We start from the raw sequence: 22,396 nt of genomic DNA, 5'->3' as shown, positions 1-22,396 counted from the left end.
GTCTCCTGCCCCCCCAAATTAGTGCTTCTTGTTACAGAAATGCGGGTTGGGTTTGGGTACCTGTTTTGATGGTCTCGGGTTGTGGGTCAGGTGGGGGTAGCGGGTCTGCGGGTTCCCAATTCACCAGAAAGCAGGTTACGGGTCGGGTGCGGGTCTGAAAAATTAGACCCGTGCAGGCCTCTACTCTACATACTACAAGCACAGCCATTCCACAGGGTTCCCAACAGAAACTGGGAGGTAGGAGTCTGCTGTCCGTTAGAGGAATAGAGCACACGTCAACAATGAGCCTCAAGGCAACAGTACTCCAAACACGGAGTCTCAGGGCAACAGTACTCCAGAGAGCCTCAGGGCAACAGTATTCCAAACACAAAGCCTCAGGGCAACAGTACTCCAAACACAGAGTAGTCTTGCAAAGGCTGCAAAGCAAAACAAGAGTTTGCCTTCTTAAAACAGAAGGTATTTGTGATCATTCAGATTGGAGTGAGCATTTGATTATTCCCACAATGCATCACTGCTGAATATGCAAATCCTTTGTTGTCCTTGAAAGCTAAACACGTCCTCCAGAACCGATGGAATGCAGCCAATGATGTCAGATTGTTAATATTACAGAGCCACAATAATCCAACATGCATACAGGGATGATCACCGGATGATGTCCGAATTGGATTATTCGGATTTCATCCAGGTAAGTAAATCACCTGTAAGGGTGGGCGAGGGGGGGGTGATTCTTACCCAGCAGGTGTCTTCACTGATCCGTGCCTCGGTGCCTCCCACGCTGTGTTCCAATCCGGGGGTCACGTATTTACAAACACTTCCTCCTTCCGGGTTGAAACCTAATGGGAACCCAAATTTAAATAAAAAAAGTCAGATACTCACCTAAGGAGAGGGAGGCTCTGGGTCCCATAGAGCATTTCCTCTCCTCTCCCGGTCACTGCTGTTGTCCTGGCTCCACGGTAGCGGTATTCGACCGTTTTGGTTTCCCCGCCGAAGGGAGGCTTTGGAAATGCTACGGGAGCCCGAGTACTAGCGAAGACGGGCCGCTCTACACTGCGCACTCTATGACGCACTCGCGCCACCTGTCTTCGGGAGGGCTCGGCTCCTGAAGACTTCCGAAGTCCCTGCGACGGGGGATGTGAGCGGTGGAGCCAGCGCAGCACCGAGGGCACCGGGATAGGAGAGGGAAGGCTCATTAGGACCCTCTCCTTAGGTGAGTATCTGACTTTTTTTAACTTAATTATGGATTCCCATTAGATTGAAAGAAGAAGTGTATAGTCACGTGACGGCGGATTGGAAAGCAGTGTGGGAGGCGCCGAGGAACGAGTGAAGAAGACGCGTGCTGGGTAAGATTAACCCCCCTCGCCCACCCGCACAGGTGATGTAATTACCTGGATGAAATCCGAATAATCCTATTCCGATTTCTTCTGAATTTGGTTTTTTGAGCACCCCTGATCATCAGTGCATGGCATGGATTAATGTGGCTCTATGAACCTGAAGCCCCCAGTGTTACAGAGTACGCAGCAAGCTGATGGTGAAACAGAACTCCCAGGAGTGTGTCAGGGGCTGCAAAGGACCAAAAAGCCCTCCTCTAAGGCTGCAAGGGAGAGACATTTGTGCGATCGTTCCCGGCTGGCTCAGACAGAGAACAACGTAATGACATTACACTGCAGAAATAATCTCCCCGCACTGGCCTAACGTTATATAATGAGGGCACATTACCCAAATCATCCAATTACAGAGTTATAGAGAGGACTGCGTCTGACCCGGCAGCCTCCCTGCAGAGCTTCCAGCAATGCGTTACACATGCTTCAGGGAAAAGGACTAGAAATTGTCAGCAGCCTCAAACGCTATACACAAATAATAATGATAATTGTACATATTTTTCAACAGGTAAGAGTTGTCACTGCAGCGATCGCACATGGCAAATATATCTCACTTCACAACACCAGTGGCCTGGCAGCCCTGCTGATCTCTTTGGCTGCAGTAGTGTCTGAATAATACCTGAAACAAGCATGCAGCTAATCCAGTCACACTTCAGTCACCTGATCTGCTGCTTGTTCAGGGTCCATGGCTAAACGTATTAGAGAGGAGCAGCAGGGCAGCCAGGCAATCTGCATTGTTTGAAAGTAAATAATATGGCAGCCTCCTCATCCCTCTGCACTGGAGGATTGCCGGCCCCCTGACTTACAATGCAGCTGCCTCCCCGGCCAGTAGGATCGGTCAACAAGATACTAATTACTCCAACATACAGGCACATTGTATGCCGGCTGTAACTGGGCCAAACGCACAACTTTGATTGGCCCATGTAGAGCGGTAGCACATCGTGTAGACAATGGCGGCAATGTGGACACAGCACCGCCCTTACTCATCTGAATGTGACGGATGAGGGGGTCGCACGTTTTACCATCCCCCCCCTCTCCATCCCCCGCTATGACACGAGCGTTACTCACTTCTCTCCTGCTGAGGTTTACTGACGGCAGGAATTCGTTCTCCATCCTGTCCATCATCCGCACGATGTCCTCAAACACCTTCCGGTACCGCCGCTCGTCCACCACTTTTACCTGAAAGACAGGAAGAGGCGGAGCTGTCAGGAAGGGACAGAGGAGGAAGAGGAGGGGCTTGCATTGGGCATTTTATTCATTTACACATTTAAAGGACCGCTATCGGGAAACATTTTAAAATGCATGTAAACATATACAAATAAGAAGTATTTTTCTTTCAGAGTAAAATGAGCCATAAATTACTTTCCTCCTATGTTGCTGACACTTACAGTAGGGAGTGGAAATCTGACAGAACCGATAGGTTTTGGACTAGTCCATCTCTTCATGGGGGATTCTCAGCATCGCCTTTATTCTTTATAAAGACACACCCTGAAAAGGATTTATACAAAGATGCTGGCCAGCCTCCCTGCTCGCTTCACACTTTTTTGGCAGTTGGACAGAGAAACTGCCATTCACTAAGGCCTCGATTCATCATTGTCTTTGCGATAACTTTTTCTAGTTCGTTAAATTACCGAATTCGAAGTTTATCGATTTCTAGTTGTATTCATTAAGGTTTTTCCGCATTGGGTGTGACTTCGATAAAATATCGATAACAATTCGGTAACGTGTCGCTATTTCTATTTTACAGCGGTAATTTAAAGCGAACCTTAAGTCACCTAAAAAAAATGAGATGAACTCACCTGGGGCTTCCCTCAGCCCCCAGCAGACGATCGGTGCCCTCGCAGCTCCGCTCCGATGTCCCAGGACCCGCCGGCGACGACTTCCGGTTTCGCCGTCACCGGCCGACAGGCATGGGAACGCGAGTGATTGTTCGCGTTCCCAGCCTGTATATCGTCCCCTATGCTGCTATTGCGGCCTCCTGGCCGATCGTCGAGGGCACCGATCGTCTGCAGGGGGCTGAGGGAAGCCCCAGGTGAGTTCATCTCATTTTTTTTAGGTGACTTAAGGTTCGCTTTAACACAAGGCCATAAGATTCCCGTGGAATTGTGGGTAAAAGGCAGTCCTTTGAACACCACGTAGCAACATTCTAAATAGGGCTTAACACCTGGACCAGGATTCTGGGAGTGGTTTGGGACAATCCCACAATTTCACCAGCTACGGCTTGATAGGAGCCTTTTCTGTAAAAATATAGTGCAGCTAGCAATTTAGTTATTCCCTGGCACTGCCTGTGTTCTCTTACAAGATGATTCAAGAGAAATGCAGATGTCCTGTTATAGCAAATAAATCCATTCTCTTGCAAATTGATATGGTTCTAGACCTTATTTTTGCCCTTCTGCGCCTCTGAATCACTCAGCTGATATATAACCACTTCCAATGGCTCCATCTTCTCTGTCAGCAATGATCTGACAGGAATAACCACAGAGCAGTGAAGGAGAGAACTAATCCGAAATGTAATGCTAAACCACGCCCACTTTCATTTTCATGAATTGCACTTTCTTTCGTTTTACCGCATCACTACTGAATGATTACCAAATTATTACCGAATGCTCGCTAACAGCTGTAGATAACTTTGATGAATCCTGAAATCAACTGATTAGCTGATAGCATTCGGACCATTTTGTTCTGGAATGGAATGCTATTTTATCTGATTGTTCCTTAAAGTGAACCTTAAGTGTAAAAAATAAATTGAGTTTTACTCACCTGGGGCTTACCTCAGCCCCCTGCAGCTGATCGGTGCCCACGACGAGTCGCTCTGATGCTCCGAGTCCCGCCGGCGGCCACTTCCGGTTTCGCCGTCAGGACTCGTCAGGCTGGGAAGGCGGCCGTTTCTACGCGTAGTATCAGCCGCGTTCCGCATCAGAGCGACTCGTCGTGGGCACCGATCAGCTGCAGGGGGCTGAGGTAAGCCCCAGGTGAGTAAAACTCAATTTATTTTTTTACACTTAAGGTTCACTTTATGACTGATGAAGCTAATTATTGTCTATGAGGAACAGCGTTTGGCTGATTTATGTTTGCAGGTGTCAGAGGTTGAAAAGACTCTATTTAGGTTTAATACTCTTCAACAATACGATGAGTTAAATAAGAAACGACAAGCTAATATATCAAAGCTGGAGTCCTTCATCACTGACACCAAACGCTAAAAATATTTGCGAGATGTGGAAGACTATAAGAAGGGAGCAGTGTATGAATGGGGGCGGTGGGAGGGTAAATTTAGATCTCCTCGACAAACCACACGTCGTGGTAACTCGGGACCGCCTAAAAAGGTAACCTCTAGTTCCCCTGAAACACTCTTAATCGGAAAGTGACATCTCCTTCATTGTCATATATTGTTCTTTATAATGTTTTTAATATGCACCATGTCCTCCCTAGCACAGGGGACCGCTCCTAATAATAAAAACATTTATTTGCTACAGCAGATACAAATCCTGACATAAGGAAGTTATAGAGAAATGCTCCCTGTATGTATGTAGATAGTTTAGCCTGTCTAATTCCCCCTCATCTGTGACTAATCACTACTGTAATTTGATCCCTCAGCTGTATCAGCTGCCTGCTTCAGCAGAACAGTTAAGTGGTAAACACAGGATGTTAACACGATGTCTGCTTCCATGAAAGCAGGAAGTAGACTCCCTGCAGATTTATTGCAGGACTTGTATCAACTGTAACAAATAAATGTTTTTCTGTAAAGCTTATTATGCTGTTGCTTATCTTTTAGAGGAGAGAGGAAGTTATGAGTTCAGGTCTGCTGAACAAAAGGGAGGCCAAGAAGCTGTCAGCGCTGCCCGGATGGCCTTTAAATACTCACGTAATGGATCAAAATGATAACTCATATGCTGGGTACACACGTTGCGATTTCCCGCTCGATCCGCGGGATCGATTCGATTATTTCCAACATGTTCGATCGTGTTTCGATGGATACAGCCGTCGATTTTGCAACTTAATATGCAAAATCGAAGGCTGTATCCTTCAAAACCCGATCGAACATGTTGGAAATAATCGAATCGATCCCGCGTATCGAGCGGGAAATCGCAACGTGTGTACCCAGCATTAAAGTGGATCCGAGATAAACTTTTACTCATTGCACAGTTGTGTTCCTTTCATATAGTTTATAGGGCATTCCTCGAGCCAAATACTTTTTTTTGTTTTGTTTTAATACTCTAATTCCCTATAATCTAAACAAGCCCGCCCACAGCTTTTTCATAGTGCCTTAGCTCAGTCTGGGCAGGAGGAGGAGGTTACTAGCCAGAGATTTCAGAGGCAGAGGGGAGGAGGAGAGGGGACTGAATTTACACACAGGCAAGCTGATAGCATCTCCAGCCCTCAGCCTGTGACAATGTGACAAACAGAACATGGCTGCCCTCATTGTATCACAGGAATAAATCATCATAAACTAGCTGTTTGCAGATAGATATGCTGTGTAAACTATCTAAACTTTAGATAAGATATATAGACAAGTTACTTGTTATAGTTAGTTTTTCATCTCAGATCCGCTTTAAAGTGAACCTAAAGCCGATAAAAAAAAATGAGATTAACTCACCTGGGGCCTCCCTCAGCCCCCTGCAGCCGATCGGTGCCCTCGCAGCTCCGCTCCGATGTCCCAGGACCCGCCGGTGAGCACTTCCGGTTTCGCCGTCACCGGCCGACAGGCATGGGAAAACGAGTGATTGTTCGTGTTCCCAGCCTGTATATCGCCCCCTATGCTGCTATTGGGACATCGGAGCGGAGCTGCGAGGGCACCGATCGGCTGCAGGGGGCTGAGGGAGGCCCCAGGTGAGTTAATCTCATTTTTTTTTTATCGGCTTTAGGTTCACTTTAACCACCAGATGTAATAAACGCCTGACGTGTTTATTACATCTGCTTATTTAAAACGTTATTTGGAGGCTGTGGCCACGAATGGACGTTTGTAGCAGCTGCAAATTGCCAACGTCAGTTGCTTCTGGAAATCGGTGTACAGAAACCGTTATTGCTGGAGACTAGGGGTGATCTGGCTTGATATGAGATATATATATATTATAATACAGTAATTGATGATATGCAATTTTCTTCCGAGTTTATGCAAATTTACACAAATTTTGTACAGAAATATAAGCACCTTGAAAATGAACCAGTCAAGTCCCACTAAGGTTTAAAATGATTGGTTCATTTTCAAGTTGCATATATTTCCATAAATACTTGCAAAAATTTCCATAAACTCTGAAGTGTTTGCAACTTCTTGATCATCCCTACTGGAGACTCAATATGATGCCATATAATTCTGGCTTGCATGCAAATTCAATGCAAATGCTGTGCGGCTTGGCATCGGGCCGATCACCATCAAAAGGAAGTGCATTTGCCTGGCCTGAATCCAATCAGCATGCCAGCCTGAATCATTAGCATCTCACTGACGGTCTATGCTAATCAATAACGGCAGCTTTCACAGACGGGTTCCTCAGTTCTGAGAACAGACGCTGCTGTTACCGCTGAGAAGCCTTCCCTGTGTTAGGAGGAGAGACAGTTACCCCGATGCTGAAAAGAGAGCTGACAGGCTTGTGGTCGCTGGTCTTCAGCTCCATGTGGCTGCGATACTTCATCTGCTTAATGTTAGTTCCCCTCCAGAGAACGCGATCACACCAGGCAGGAACCCGACACTTACCGCTGGGAGAAAGAGAGAATATCGGTTACACAGAGGAGGAAACGCGACATCATCCACCCTACGCCCCGCCTCCTCCAATACATCACAACTCTCTACATGGAAGAATGAGGGCTGACCGCAGAGCGCTGGCCACACACTATTCAATCATCACTCAATTCTTATGAGCACAACTATCTCTTTCCTTTTATTTAAGTCCATAATATCGATTGTAATATCAATCAAAAACAAAGTCGAGTTGAATTGAATAGTGCATGGCCACCTTTAGATACGCGTCATGCAGAATCTCTAAAGGTGGCCACCAACTGTCCAATTTCCATAGCGAAACATTGTTTGAGTGATCAGAAATTCTGATCAGATTGGTTGTAAATAATCTCAGTTGGTGGGCACAATCGATTACAAACTATTATAAAATCAGTCGTTTAATTGGATTTTCTTGTTGGTTGTAATAGAAGCAAAGATTGGTTTGTTAATGTTGTAGTGAACGATTTTTCTTTCGATCAAAATTTTCTGATCGCTCGAACAATTTTTCACTAGAAATTGGACCGTTAGTGGCCACCTTAAAGAGGAACTGTAACGACAAAACGTCCCCTGGGGGGTACTCACCTCGGGTGGGGGAAGCCTCAGGATCCTAATGAGGCTTCCCACGCCGTCCTCCGTCCCTCAGGGGTCTCGCTGCAGCCCTCCGTGCAGCGGTGACGTCAATATTTACCTTCCCGGCTCCTGCGCAGGCGCTCTGACGGCTGTCGGCTCTGAAGTAGGCGGAAATACCCGAACGTCGTCGGGTCTGCTCTACTGCACAGGCGCAAGTTTCCGGCGCCTGCGCAGTAGAGCGGACCCGACGGAGATCGGGTATTTCCGTCTATTTCCGTGCCGAAAGCAGCCACAGCGCCCCCGCTGGAGCCAGCAAAGGTAAATATTGATTCTACAGTCGGGCCTGTCGCCGGCTGTTCGGAGGGCTGCAGCGAGACCCCCGTGGGACACAGGAGGACGGGGGAAGCCTCATTAGGATCCGGAGGCTTCCCCCACCCGTGGTGAGTACCCCCCAGGGGAGGTTTTTCATGTTACAGAGTCTCTTTAAGTGATGTTGTAGAGCGCCTGAACCAACGCCGGAGCCTCAGCTGAGATTCCCCTGCAGGGCCGCTTCCGCTGGGGTCCCCGAGGCGTCTACGAGGCTTACAAGTGACACAAGCGGTGTGTGATACAAACACACAGATCTCCATTGTTCCCTGAGGTGTCCCCACTATTTGCAAATGTGATTTGTGATTACGATTTTCCCAGAATGCTATCAACAGAAAAACGCTGAAAAAAAACCGCAGCATGCAGTAACGATTAAAAATCAGAATCATATGCAGCGTGCAGGGAGCCTTCATTAGATTGTTTTCTGATAAAAAGCCAGTTTGCCTTTTATAAATGGGACTTAAAGAGGAACCCAGAACTGAACTTCATCCCAATCAGCAGCTGATACTAACGTTTTATCACAAGAAATCTATACCTCTTCTCCAATAGATCATCAGGAGGGTCTGTATGGCTGATATGTTGAAACCCCTCCCACAGTGTGATGTCATGACCATGGTCCTGACAGTTTCCTATCTGTAAACCTCATTGCATTGTGGGAAATAAAAGCTGTTGCCAATTGCCAAGCATGCAGTGTTTGACAGTTTGTACGGCGGTGCAATGCTTAGCACTGTCAAATCCCAGCCAGGGCTTTATCTGCATGAAGTTTATATGCTCTCCCCGTGTATACGTGGGATTCCTCTGGACACTCAAGTTGCCTCCCACATCCCAAAAACATACAGATAAGTTAATTGGCTTCCCATTAAAAATTGGCCCTAGACTACGATACACACACTACACATAAATTGGCTCTAGACTTTGATGTAGATATGACTATGGGAGGGATTAGATTAGACTGTTAGCCCCTCTGAGGACAGTTAAAGGCAACCAGAGAGAAAGCACCCTTGTGTATTTTACCATATATATCAGTAAGCACATTTGAGAAAACACCTACCCTGCTCTCTGTTTCATCCTCACTGCTAAAAGTGTCTGTTATCAGCTGTGATAAGAATCCCGGACTGAGCATTCAGTCTGGCTTTGCTGGGAATAATTATAGCTGAGTCATTATAGCACAGCCACAAGGGGGCAGGCTTGGGCTTGAAAAGACACCAGAGAAGACAGACTCCGCTATAATCTTTCTGTAGCAAAGCTAGACTGAGTGCTCAGTCGGGGATTCTTATCAGAGGTGATAACAGTCAGATTAAACAGAGAACAGTGAAACAAAGAGCAGATTAGGTGTTTACTGTCATGTTCCCACTGATTTATAAGGGAAAATACAAGAGGGTGCTTCATCTCTGGTTCTCTTTAAGTGACAAGACAATATACTCTGTACAGCGTTGCGGAAGATGTTGTGATATAAATACTAAATATTAACATATACATATATACGGTTGTGTAAAGGTAGCCATACACTGGTCGATTTGCCATCAGATTCGACCAACAGAAAGATCCCTCTCTGATCGAATCTGATCAGAGAGGGATCGTATGGCTGCCTTTACTGCAAACAGATTGTGAATCGATTTCAGCATGAAACCGATCACAATCTGTGGAGCTGCCCCCCCCCCCCGCATACATTACCTGCTGCGCCGGCGCGACTCCCCTGGTCCCCGCTGTCTTCTTCTCCGCTCTGGTCTGGTCTCCGGCATGCTTCACTTCTTCCTGTCTGGGGGAAGTTTAAACAGTAGAGCGCCCTCTACTGTTTAAACTTCCTGCCGGGACCGGAAGAAGTGAAGCATGCCAGAGACCAGACCAGAGCGGAGAAGAAGACAGCGGGGACCAGGGGAGTCGCGCCGGCGCAGCAGGTAATGTATTGCAGCTCTATTGCGACGGTCGTCGGGCATTCGAACGCCGCTAGCGACGCGCTCCCTACCCGCGGGCGATCAACGGTAATTTCCCGCATGGAGCGATCAACGGGATCGATCTATTTCGGGACAAAATAGATCGAAATTTAGTGTGTAGCGTGAACGATGTGACAGCAGATTCGATCTCAGTGATCGAATCTGCTGTCGGTCGGCGGGGAATGGGCCTAGTGTATGGCCAGCTTTATTAGATAAGAGTAGTTGGTGCTGGCTGTTTTTTGTTTTTCCCTTGTCTGCCAGTAGTAAAGATGCTGACCTGCATGCTCCCTGTAAATCAAGCAACAAGAATAAATGACATAGTGAATATCAATCATTTTTTTGATCCTCTATTTTTTTATATTTCACTTTGCAATGTATTGATTTTAGTTCCCCCCTTTATCTTCAAGTTCTTGTTTAAAGGGGTTCTCCGGTACATAAAAAGAAGCTAAAACTGACACTTACCTGGGGCTTCTATCGGCCCCCTGCAGCGGTCATGTCCCGCGCCGTCCTCCTACAATGCGCCAGTCCCCACCGCCAGCACCGGGCTAATTATTCGTGTAACGAGACGAATAGAAGTGCGGCTGTGCGGGTGCTCGCTCCCGTACGCGTCAGCTGGAGCTTACAAGAAAACTTTGCACTGCGCCTGCGCATTAAGCTCCTGCTGACACGTGCGGCCGCACAGCCGCACTTCTATTTGTCTAGTTAGACGAATAATTAGCCCGGTGCCGGCGGTGGGGACTGGCGCATTGTAGGAGGACGGCGCGGGACATGACAGCTGCAGGGGGCCGATAGAAGCCCCAGGTGTCAGTTTTAACTTCTTTTTATGTACCGGAGAACCCCTTTAAGAAGCAGAGTAAAGTGAGTCAGGAAGATAATTCTGAAATGATAATAATTGCGGAGGCGTTCTTCCTAGTTATAGAATACACACAGATAAGATCTGTTAACACAAATGCTCCATTATAAGCAGCGATTTGCACGCTGTGTGTGTAGCGGACGACATTTTGGTCAGACGGTTTGCGGTGCGACTCTCGGATGAATGGCGCCTTTCTTCCCGCCGGGGTCAGCAGACAAGCGCGTCCGTTCATCAGAGCGTCATGCCACTTTCCTTACACACACATGAGCCGCGGGCGTAATGGCACACATCCGGCTGGGTAAACATGTTTTCCCATCAGCTGGGGGCGGGGGGGGGGGGGGGGGGGAGGGGGACGACGACACACTGATAGAATCTCCCATAACTGGAGTTACATAAGAGAGTCAGGAGAAAGTACTACAACACTGGAACTTACTCAGAACAGATAATAAAGAGTCTTCTCCCAATTCAAAACGTTCTACCCAAACAACTAAGGCAGGCACACACTATGCAACTCCCATCAGATCGACAGGTTGAATCAATTTCCAGTTTGTCCGATCCACTCCTGATCGATAACATGATCGATTTTGTGCATTAGTGATCGGAAAATAAATCCCGTTTTTCATCGGAAGCGGATCGAACCTGATGTAAATTATTGATTCGACCAGTCCATCTGACGGGAAAATGCATAGTGTGTGCCTGCCCTACAGCATTAAAGAGAATCTGTACTGTAAAATTCTTACAATAAAAAGCATACCATTCTATTCATTCTGTTCTCCTGGGCCCCTCTGTGCTGTTTCTGCCACTCTCTGCTGCAATCCTGGCTTGTAATTGCCAGTTTTAGGCAAACAAAAGACATAGCTTGTGATAGGCTGAGAGGAGCTCAGTCTGACTCATACAGAGCCTGCAGGGGGCGTGGAGAGGGTGTGTATAGCTTATATCCTATCACAAGCAGAGCTGCACATTCCAGCCTGAGTGCCTGAGCCCGACAAAGCCGTCAGAGGAAAGAAGATTAGATCATATAACAGAGATAATACAGCCACTGTGCAACTAGGAAAGGCTGCAGTAAGACACACCACATTAGAACAGGTATAGGAACTTATAGGATAGAAGAAATAAGGCTGAACATTTTGTTACAGAGTCTCTTTAAAGAGGAACTCCAGTGAAAATAATGTAATAAAAAAAAAGTGCTTAATTTTTACAATAATTGTGTATAAATGATTTAGTCAGTGTTTGCCCGTTGAAAAAGCTTTACTCTCCTTGATTTACATTCTGACATTTTTACTGCTGGCAGGTGATGTCACTGGAAGTAGCTGCCGCTTGCGTTTTTTGGCAGTTGGAAACAGCTATTTCCCACAATGCAACGAGGTTCACAGACAGGAAACTGCCAGGACCATGGTCCTCACAGTTTTCTCTGGGAGGTCTTTCACCACAATATCAGCCATACAGCGCCCTCTGATGATCCGTTTAAAAAAAGGAAAAGATTTCTCATGGGAAAGGGGGTATCAGCTACTGATTGGGATGAAATTCAATTCTTGGTCACGGTTTCTCTTTAAATACAAAGTATAGGATCGCTGCAAAATCGCTTTTCAACCACTGCACAAAGCAATTTTGCAGCAATTTTACTACCCAGAACCACAAAAAGAAAAAAACAAACAGGACATCGCTGTACACATTACTAGCATTAAATCCAAAAGTGCTTCACAAACCAGGGCTGTGGAGTCGGAGTCGAGGTCTTGGAGTCAGTGGTTTCATAAATTGAGGCGTCTGAGTTGGATTATTTCTGTACCGACTCCGCAGCATTTGTAAAATTAAGACTAAGGAGTCAGAGCCATTTTGGGTACCGGCAGTCGGTGGTTTTATAAACGGAGAAGTCGGAGTCGGATGATTTTTGCACCGGACTCCACAGCCATGTCAAAAACACCAGAAATCTCTCAAGAAAATGCTACAAAAATCACTACAAAAAGTGTTTGGCAAATGTAATTTCTAGCGGGCCCAGCCTTTATGCTAAGTACACACCTTCAATTATAATTGGCCAATAACCGACTGAATGTTACCCCCTCCATGTAGTATGACGGCCAACAGATTATGAATAGTAAAGCTGGTTACACACAAGATAAATAAATGGTGATTGGGCACGTAGTCGGTCACCTGACTGCCAGTAGGGATGGTGAATGGCATGCAAATAATTTCAAGTTGATGCGACATACTGCAAATTTTGTATGCAAATGTATGCAGATTGAACATGAACCATTCGAGTCCTGCTGAGGTAAAATTTGATTGGCCCATTTTCAAGCAGCCTACATTTGCATAATCTTGCATCAACTCAAAACGATCTGCATCTCACTGAGCATCTCTGAGGGCTCATTCACACTATAAATCATTAAATGCTAGAGCTTAGCGCTACCAATTTTGCGCAGGTGATTTTACCGTGATTAGCGCGGTAAAATCCCTGCTCACACTTCCGCGATTCACAGTGATCTCGGTCAGCACATTTTGCAATTGGCACTAATCGCAAAACACCGTGATCGGCGCCAATCGCGGCAGTGAGATCACTTTCATAGCATAAAATAGCACTAGCGCTTTAAAGAGACTCTGAAGCCACTATAAAAATCAGTTTTTAACTTTTATTTTCGTTTAAGGATGATTGCCAGACATAAAACGCTGCATCCCCAAAGCAAAAAGAGGGGTTTATACCCCAAAATCCCCTGTGCAGAATCCGCAACTTTTCTGGTCGTGGATGTTGCTGCCCGGGGAGGCAAGGCTTAGCGCTGTAGCTCCGCCTCTATTTGTGTCAACGCACCACGGATCTCCGCCTCTCCCCACCCCTCTCAGTGAAAGAAGAGGGGCGGGGAGAGGTGGCGATCAGCGGGGATTGATGCAACGAGAGGAAGAGCTACAGCGGAAAGCTCTGCCTCAATCAGGAAGTGCACCCCCAACCTTGCCCCGGGGATTTGGGGGTGATAGAACCCTCGTTCTGCCACGGTATAGCGGCGAATTAAGCTCCATCTACACGGAGTGATCAACTCTTCCGCATCCCCGCGCGTACCTGCCGCGTCCCCGCTCGTCCGCGCGTGCGTCAGATTCGATACCCGCTCGTCCCCGCCGGCGCCATTTATCTTCCGCTCGATTCCCCGCTATTGTCCGCTCGCGGGGAACAAGCGGGGAATCGGCAGCAGCGAGATCGGACCTGTTGGATGTTATCAATCGAGCCGCATCGGCGGCTCGATTGATAAGATACATCGGCACGTGTAGACCCAGCTTTAGGTCTTGCAATGATCCTTAAAAGAAATAAAAGGTAAAAAATGATTTTTATAGTGGCCTCAGTCTCTCTTTAAAAAGTGCTAGACCTTTGGCGATTAGCGGGAATTGCCTGCTAATCGCTTTAGTATGAACGGGCCCTAACCGCCATATTCAAGCTAAGAACTTCATTTACAGCAGTTTATCAGAACTATCACATATGTTTATCTAGTGTAATGGGAAAGATGCAAGAACTACACTGCAATATTTTTACTGAAGAGCAACTTTAAAGTACAACAGAATAGAATGGCTTCATAGTGGTCAGCACGGAAAGAAAATGCCTTTGTAGAGTTCATCTCCACTTGCGGGTAGCTAAAAAACAGTTTTCAGCGACTGACCCTCCCTACAGCAGCTGCACAAAGCATGTGTAAATAAACGTGAGTGACTTATTTACCTGGAATCCCAGCGGTCGGTCTTCGGGTCGTACTTGTACGTGGGGATAAAGGCGATTGGGCCTTCAGTAAAGTCAGAGAATACGTTTTTCAGACCCCTCTGGATGTTCAGCTGCAGGAAACGACAACACAATTATCTACCGCCCATCAGCAGCACACAGACCGGAACAGGGAGGGGAACAGTCATAAATTGTACAAGGACCCATAAACATCAGATCTGTCAGCTGTGTGTGCAGCATCCAATCCCACAGGGGGCTAATCATTCTGCTGCCTAAACTGATCAAACGGACATCTCACCCCTACACCACCATGCAATTTCTATCTGATCGAGAAATGAGGGGTGTGTGTGTACACACACACACACACACACACACACACACACACACACACACACACAGAGACACACACACACACACACACACACACTACACACTGTACACACACTACACACACACACAGAGAGACACACACACACACACACACACACACACACACACACACACACACACACACACACACTGTACACACACTACACACACACACACACACACACACAGAGACACACACACACACACACACTGTACACACACTACACACACACACACACAGAGACACACACAGCACACACACACTGTACACACACACACACACACACACACACTGTACACACACATACACACACACATACATACATACACACACACACATACACACACACACTGTACACACACACATACATACATACACACACACATACACACACACACTGTACACACACACACAGACACACAGACACTGTACACACACACACACTATACACACACACACACACATACACACACACACACACACACACATACATACACACACACACACACACACACACACACACACACATACATACATACACACATACATACACACACACACACACACACTGTACACACACACACACACACACTGTACACACACTGTACACACACACTGTACACACACACACTGTACACACACACACACACACACTGTACACACACACACACACACACACACACACACAGTACACACACTGTACACACACACACACACACACACCCTACTGATTGCCAGTGACCAATTTCTGCTCATACTCAATCTCTTTCTCGATCAGGCATGCTGAATATTACTGATCTAAATACTGGCTCTCGTCGTGTGTGTATATCCTTTCCGATCACCCACCAAAGTTTTCCGTCAGGTCCGATCAATACTTTTAGGCAGAAATCGATTGATTAGGCATTTTGTTGGCATTGATTTCCAGCTGATTTGTTTTGCACACTGCCATGACATTTTGAAAACCGATCTTTAGGGAATAGAAAGATAAAGTACACCTCAAGCAAGAAGGATATGGAGGGTGCCATATTTATTTCCTTATAAGCAATACCAGTTGCCTAGCTGTCCTGCTGATCCTCTGCCTCTAATACTTTTAGCCATAGCCCCTGAACAAGCATGCAGCAGATCAGGTGTTTCTCACATTGTCAGATCTGATAAGATTAGCTGCATGCTTGTTTCTGGTGTGATTCAGACACTACTGCAGCTATATAGACCAGCAGGGCTGCCAGGAAACTGGTATTGCTTAGAAGGAAATAAATATGGTAGCCTCCATATACCTCTAACAAGTCAGGTGTCCTTTAACAGGAAATACTGTAAATATGGCAGCCTCCATATACCTCTCACTCCAGGTGTCCTTTAGAGGTTTTGTTTACCTGATCGAACTGCAGCAGAGTGGCGATGTCGTTCTTGGTGATCAGGGTCTTCACTTCAGTGGCGTCATATTTACACAGCCTGTAGTTCAAGTCCCCCAACCAAATGACGACACTGCGGAGGAGGGACAAAGGGCAGAGCTGGTTGACTGGTCACAGCTGCAGCATAGTCACAGTAGAGTCCTGATTATTATATAAAGATACTAGAAGTACAAAGGTCATGAGGTCACTACAGAGGAGAGGGGATCAGAGGGGATGCCTGAAGATAGAGGTGGATGTGGGGTAGGGGGGGGGGGGGTAGAGGAAAAGGGAGTGGTGGTGGGGATTGGAAAGAAAGGAAAAAAGGGGATGAAGGGGTAGGAGGCGAGGCGAAGGATGAGGGGGAGGAGTAGGCGAGGAGGAGTGGAGGATGGAGCAGAAGGAGAGGGGCAGAGGATGGGGAGGGGCAGAGGATGGGCAGGAAAAGTAGATGAGGAGGAGGGGCGGGGGATGGGGAGGGGAATACACAAGGAGGAGGGGCGTAGGAAAGATGAAGGATGGAGGGGTGAAATATGCAAGGAGGAGGAGCAATGGACAGAGGAGTAAGCAAGGAGGAGGGGGTGAAGGATTAAGGGGAGGAGTCAGCAAGTAGGAGGGGCAAAGGATATGGATGATGTCAGATTTTTTGCAAGGTGGCGAGGGCTGGGTGGAAGATGCCGGCACCAACAATCAAATGTAGGCATGGAAAATCGAATGGGAAAACATAAGTAACATATAATATGAAGTTAAGTAGTTGGGGAAGTAGAGAAAGTTGGAAAGATGAAGAGAAAAGAATCAAATAACCAATAAATGACCAACTGGAATTGTATGAAGTATGGATAAATGGATGGAGGAATGTGTAGTCACATGGATATACGTTGTAGTATAGAAGGCACCTGTATGGATGTGTATGAAGGTGGAATAAGAGGGATTGCTTTTTCCTTATGTCGTTTGTTTAGATATGTGACCGGTTTATGCTTGCGGCCTGTCCGCCCCGTTGGAGCTTTTCCGAAGCCCCCGGCTCTGTGCGGCATCCGCCGTGGGCGCGCACACCGGGGCAGCATGGTCTCGGGAGGGTTCTGGCGGCTTGCCGATGACAGGCGCTCTCAGGTCGGCCCAGCCGGGGGGGCTCCCGCGTGGAGGGTACGCCCATAAATAAGTGGGTAGCCGGAAAGGGTTATTAATCATTTAATGTTAAGATGGGTAAGTGGAATTTTTCAACTATAATTTGTTTGATTTGCGACACTGGTGGAGTGCTTATCTTTATAAATGCTTCCATTAATTCGTCTATAACTTTATTATTGCTTATCGCAATGAAATGAAATATATCTTTTTTTTTTTCGCCACCAATTAGGCTTTCTTTAGGTGGTACATTATGCCAAGAATTATTTTATTCTAAATGTGTTTTAATGGGAAAATAGGAAAAAATGTGGGAAACAAACCATTATTTTTCAGTTTTCGGCCATTATAGTTTTTAAATAATGCATGCTACTGTAATTAAAACCCATGAAATTTATTTGCCCATTTGTCCCGGTTATAAAACTGTTTAAATTATGTCCCTATCACAATGTTTGGCGCCAATATTTTATTTGGAAATAAAGGTGCATGTTTTTCAGTTTTGCGTCCATCCCGAATTACAAGCCCATAGTTTATAAAGTAACAGTGTTATACCCTCTTGACATAAATATTTAAAAAGTTCAGTCCCTAAGGTAACTAACTATGTTTTGTTTTTTTTTAATTGTCATTTTTTTTTTATTAAAAAAAATAAAAAATTGGGGAGTGTGGGAGGTAATGAGTTAATTTTTAGTGTAAAACTATTGTATTTGTGTATGAAAATTGCTTTAGGGTGTAGTTTTACTATTTGGCCACAAGATGGCCACAGTAACTTTTTGTTTACGTGACCTGCAAGTGTACAGGAAGTACGCTTGCAAGAAGTGTTATGAGGTTGGGAAACAGGTTTTTTTTTTTCACAATGATCGCTGCTTCTCATAGAAGCAGTTGATCATTGTGGGGGCTTAGATCAACAAACGGGAACGGTTTTTCCCGTTCATTGATCTCCAGGCGAGCGGGCGGCGGCGTGCACGAGAGCGGGAGCGCGGGCAGCGGCGGGAGCGTGGGAGGTGCGGATATCTCCATCCCTGGGGGTGAAAGGATGGAAAAGGGGATGGAGATATCACCACCGCTGGGGGTAAAGTGGTTAATGGGAAATTATAATAAAAATAAATGAATCAAACTATGATGCAAACCTGGGACTCGCGTATGATGAATTCACGGCTGTCACATCTGGGTCACATACCGGCTGAGTAGGTTGTTGGTGTTGAGTAGCTAAACACCTCTCAGGCTTGGGACCCACCAGGAGCGATTTTCTGAGCGCTTTGTGATTTGAAAAGCTCTTGCCAATGTAACGCTACCCGCTTGAGAAATGTGATTTTATAACAATCCCCCATAGCATTGCCTTAGCAAGAGCTTTACAAATCACTAGCACTTAGAAAAGGCTGCTGGTGGGTTTGAGCCCTCACACAACAGGCACTTTTTTTCATAATGCAAAAACTACCCAACAGTGGGGGCGATCTATCAGAACCCCGGCAAGGAAAAGTGGAGCAGACCCAGAGCAAGAATGAACCTGGTATCCAGATCCAGGCTTCTGATTGGCTGCTCTCAGTAGCTCCGCCCCATACTCCTGCACCAGATTTGCTTCTATTTGCCCAGCGCAGATTGTTACAGATCTTCCCCGAAGTCGTCACCACTGCTCCGCCCCTCTATTCCCCGTGGCGGATTCCCGATCGGCAGACTCACTCGTGCTTCATGATGTTTAAGGTGTTCTGGTCGGTCAGAGAAAAGTTGAGCCGTGCGCAGATTTCTTTATAGTCCTGATTGCGCCTCTCGAAGTCTTCCACGTGTGCCGCCAAATGTGAGTTCACGAAACAGAAGGACGTGTTGTGGAAGACGAATCTGACGGCCACGCCTCCCTTGTTACCCTGCGGCGGGAGAGAAAAGCGTTAGCGGGACCGGTCAGCTTCATTGTACTAATCTTCAGCATTCCATTTATGTATTGCTTACATAACATTTGTTGGCTACCATACTACATGGAGGTGGTAAAATTGGCCAATCAAGATTGGATGTGTGTACTAGGTTAAGAATTTACACATTTCCCTTCTAACATTCTATTTTACAGTATTACATTGTCACTATATACCACACACCATATATGGCCACACACCATATAACTTTTTAATTTCCTTTCAAAGATTACAATCATTTTTTCCTGACTGATTGTAACATTTGAAAAATCTGACCAAAGTTCACTTTTTCTCCAATTGAAAACACTAAGAAAATTGCTTCGGTGTATTAAGAAAACGACAATCTACCCTACACCATTCAATTTCCATAAAAATTGATCAGAAACAAAAACAACACTCCCGATGAACTTATATCGAATACAAATATGAAATCGACTCGAAAAAAGAAAACCCAAACTTTAGATTTTTTGGAAAATGTGATCATTTTTATCGAATTGCCGTTAAATTGGATCATTTTATTGTATGATGTGTGGCCACCTTTACATACACACCGTGCCCACCTCATCAGGTGCCACGGCAGGACACAGGGCCTGGGTACGTCACTCACCATTTTTCCCATGATTCCCGTCCCCACGGACTCCGCCATCACCTCCTGAATGTGCCGGAAATGCTCCTTCTTTGCGAACACGATCATCATCATCCCCACCAGCCGGATCAGGCGGATCTGAAACACACGATTGGTTATGAGGGTCAGCGCTGTGTACTGCCATCACCGGGGGTGACAGATAGTTGACCTAAGCCTGTTTAAAGAGTAACTGTCAGGCTGCAGAAGCTAATTTAAACCTCTATTCTCCTGTGTTAAACAGTTTAGAAGGAAGCCCAAAAGCCATTAGTGAAGATAAAAATCTCAGTTACCTTTGATGTGTGCTTATCAGCAAACTGTTAGACCTAAGCAGGACGCAAGCCGCATACTATACTGCAAAGCATTCTGGGGCCCTCCCCTCGGCTGCTAATGAGACGTTACAGCAGCTTGTGTAATCAGTCCAGCGTGTAGCACTGATAAATCTCGGGCAGAGTACACTGCAGGAGTCAGCTATTGTTCCTAGCCACATGGCTCATTAATATTCACTGCACACTGTGTTGTTCAAGTAGGAGCTTATCTGTGATCAGGAAGCAGGCAGGACATGACGACACATTTGACAGAAAAACATGGAGCCTGCCATGAGCTGTCAGGAGCATCTATCTCTGCATATACTATATACAAATTCTGTGAAATACAAACGTGGACAGTGAAATGCATATGTAATGTAAGTACAGCCAATCTTTAGCTACTGATATATGTGTTTATTTTCTCTGAGACCTTATACCTAACAGCTCCTCTTTAAAAAGGGCCTCTAGTTCTCTTAAAGCGCCACCAGTTGGTGTGCACGAGCGCCCCCGCCCGTCCGCCCTGCTCCCTAGCCCGTACTCCTGTCCTAATGGTTGACTGTACTGCGCATGTGTACAAAAAAAAACACGGACACACAGACAGGGAAAGAGGATGACGCAGTGGCAGTTAGGTTTAATTGTATAGGATATACTCAAGGAGAAATCTCTGCTGCAAATACTACCGAGTAACTCCACACTGATCAGATAAAATGATAAAGGCCACCTGCCTAATATTGTGTAAAGGTTTCGTTGTTATTTCCTCCAGACCCCTGTAGTATCTGAGGTCCTTCAGTGTCCTCCGGGTCACTGTCACCCCACAATCCAGGACTGGCTGACTACTATGCGTGGACTATCTGCGCATGCGCACCCTGGCCGTGCGCCTCATCAATCCCGGATATGGGAGCATTCTGCGCATGCGCAGCTGCACATTTCTTATGAACTACGCATGGCCATGGGAGTGTGAACGAGGAGGAGCGCAAGGCCGGGACAGTGCATGGGGATCGGGAGGTCACAGAGGGACCTCAGATGCTTGGGGAAGGGGGGGGGCTGTAAAATGCTTGGGGGAGGGGCTGTAACATGCTTGGGGGGAGGGGCTGTAACATGCTGGGGAGGGGCTGTAAGATGCTGGGGGAGGGGCTGTAACATGCTGGGGGAGGGGCTGTAAGATGCTGGGGGAGGGGCTGTAAGATGCTTGGGGGAGGGGCTGTAAGATGCTTGGGGGAGGGGCTGTAAGATGCTTAAGGGGAGGGGGCTGTAAGATGCTCCAGGTAAGCAAAATCTCTTTCCCTGACTTAACGTGAACCCTGAGATGAGGACACTAGGCATTATTATACTTACCTGGGGCTCCCTCTAGCCCCCTGAGGTGTCATCGCTCCCTTGCCAGCCCGCTCGGTTGTCCAGGAATCAGCCCCAGTAATCTGGCCAGTCGTGGGCCCCTCTGCTGTGCGTGCCCGCCCCTGTTCTAGGAAACTTTGTGCACCTGCGCAGTATGCTCCCTGAGACGAGAGCACAGCCAGGCCACGCATGTGCAGAAGAGCGTGGCTGGCTGTTGACTGGGGATGATTCCTAGACAACTGAGCGGCTGGCCAGGGAGCGATCGCACCTCGGGGTTAGAGGAAGCCCCAGGCAAGTATAAATATGCCCTATGTCCTGATCTCAGGTTCACTTTAAAGGACAACTGAAGTGAGAGGTATATGGAGGCTGCCATATTTATTTCCTGTTAAACAATACCAGTTGCCTGGCAGCCCTGCTGATCTATTTGGCTGCAGTAGTGGCTGAATCACACCAGAAACAAGCATGCAGCTAATCTTGTCAGATCTGACATTAACATCAGAGACACGGTGTACATGCGGATAGCGCTCAGCCTTCCTATTATATCCGTCACCGGTCACCCCGCGTGGGACAGAGCTCACTCTTCTGATGCGACTGCTGCTAGATTGGTCGTAAACAGCTTATTGGAGATTCCCCCGATCAGTTCCAATCCGCAAAACCTTCTTCCTTTTATTTGCTCACTGATAAAGAACTTGGATCTTTGTTGTATATACCTCAGAAAATAAACGCTAACATAATGTGATCCTATATAGCAAATAAAACTTTATTGTATAAAAGCATATGCATGGGATCACGTTATGTTAGAATTTATTTTCTGAGGTATATACAACGAATGCTGACTGCAACACACACAACTGCTCAC

The 22,396-nt window shown here is 46.6% G+C and overlaps 1 protein-coding gene across 3 annotated transcripts in view; it reads right to left on the bottom strand.

Annotated features, from left to right (window-relative positions):
• The window catches only part of OCRL (OCRL inositol polyphosphate-5-phosphatase), a 136,262-nt gene that overhangs the window by 27,555 nt on the left and 86,311 nt on the right, over window positions 1-22,396 (bottom strand). For all 3 annotated transcript variants that reach the window (XM_068249990.1, XM_068249991.1, XM_068249992.1), the window contains 6 exons: window positions 19,883-19,999; window positions 19,052-19,233; window positions 16,241-16,352; window positions 14,504-14,613; window positions 6,935-7,070; window positions 2,448-2,558 (listed from right to left, as the gene is read on the bottom strand). In XM_068249990.1, coding sequence (XP_068106091.1) covers window positions 2,448-2,558; window positions 6,935-7,070; window positions 14,504-14,613; window positions 16,241-16,352; window positions 19,052-19,233; window positions 19,883-19,999 — 768 coding nt within the window. The remainder of the gene's footprint in view (window positions 1-2,447; window positions 2,559-6,934; window positions 7,071-14,503; window positions 14,614-16,240; window positions 16,353-19,051; window positions 19,234-19,882; window positions 20,000-22,396) is intronic.

The sequence above is a fragment of the Hyperolius riggenbachi genome, chromosome 8 (assembly GCF_040937935.1).
Source record: "Hyperolius riggenbachi isolate aHypRig1 chromosome 8, aHypRig1.pri, whole genome shotgun sequence".
NCBI lineage: Eukaryota > Metazoa > Chordata > Amphibia > Anura > Hyperoliidae > Hyperolius > Hyperolius riggenbachi.
This window is presented reverse-complemented; position numbering and strand designations above follow the sequence as displayed.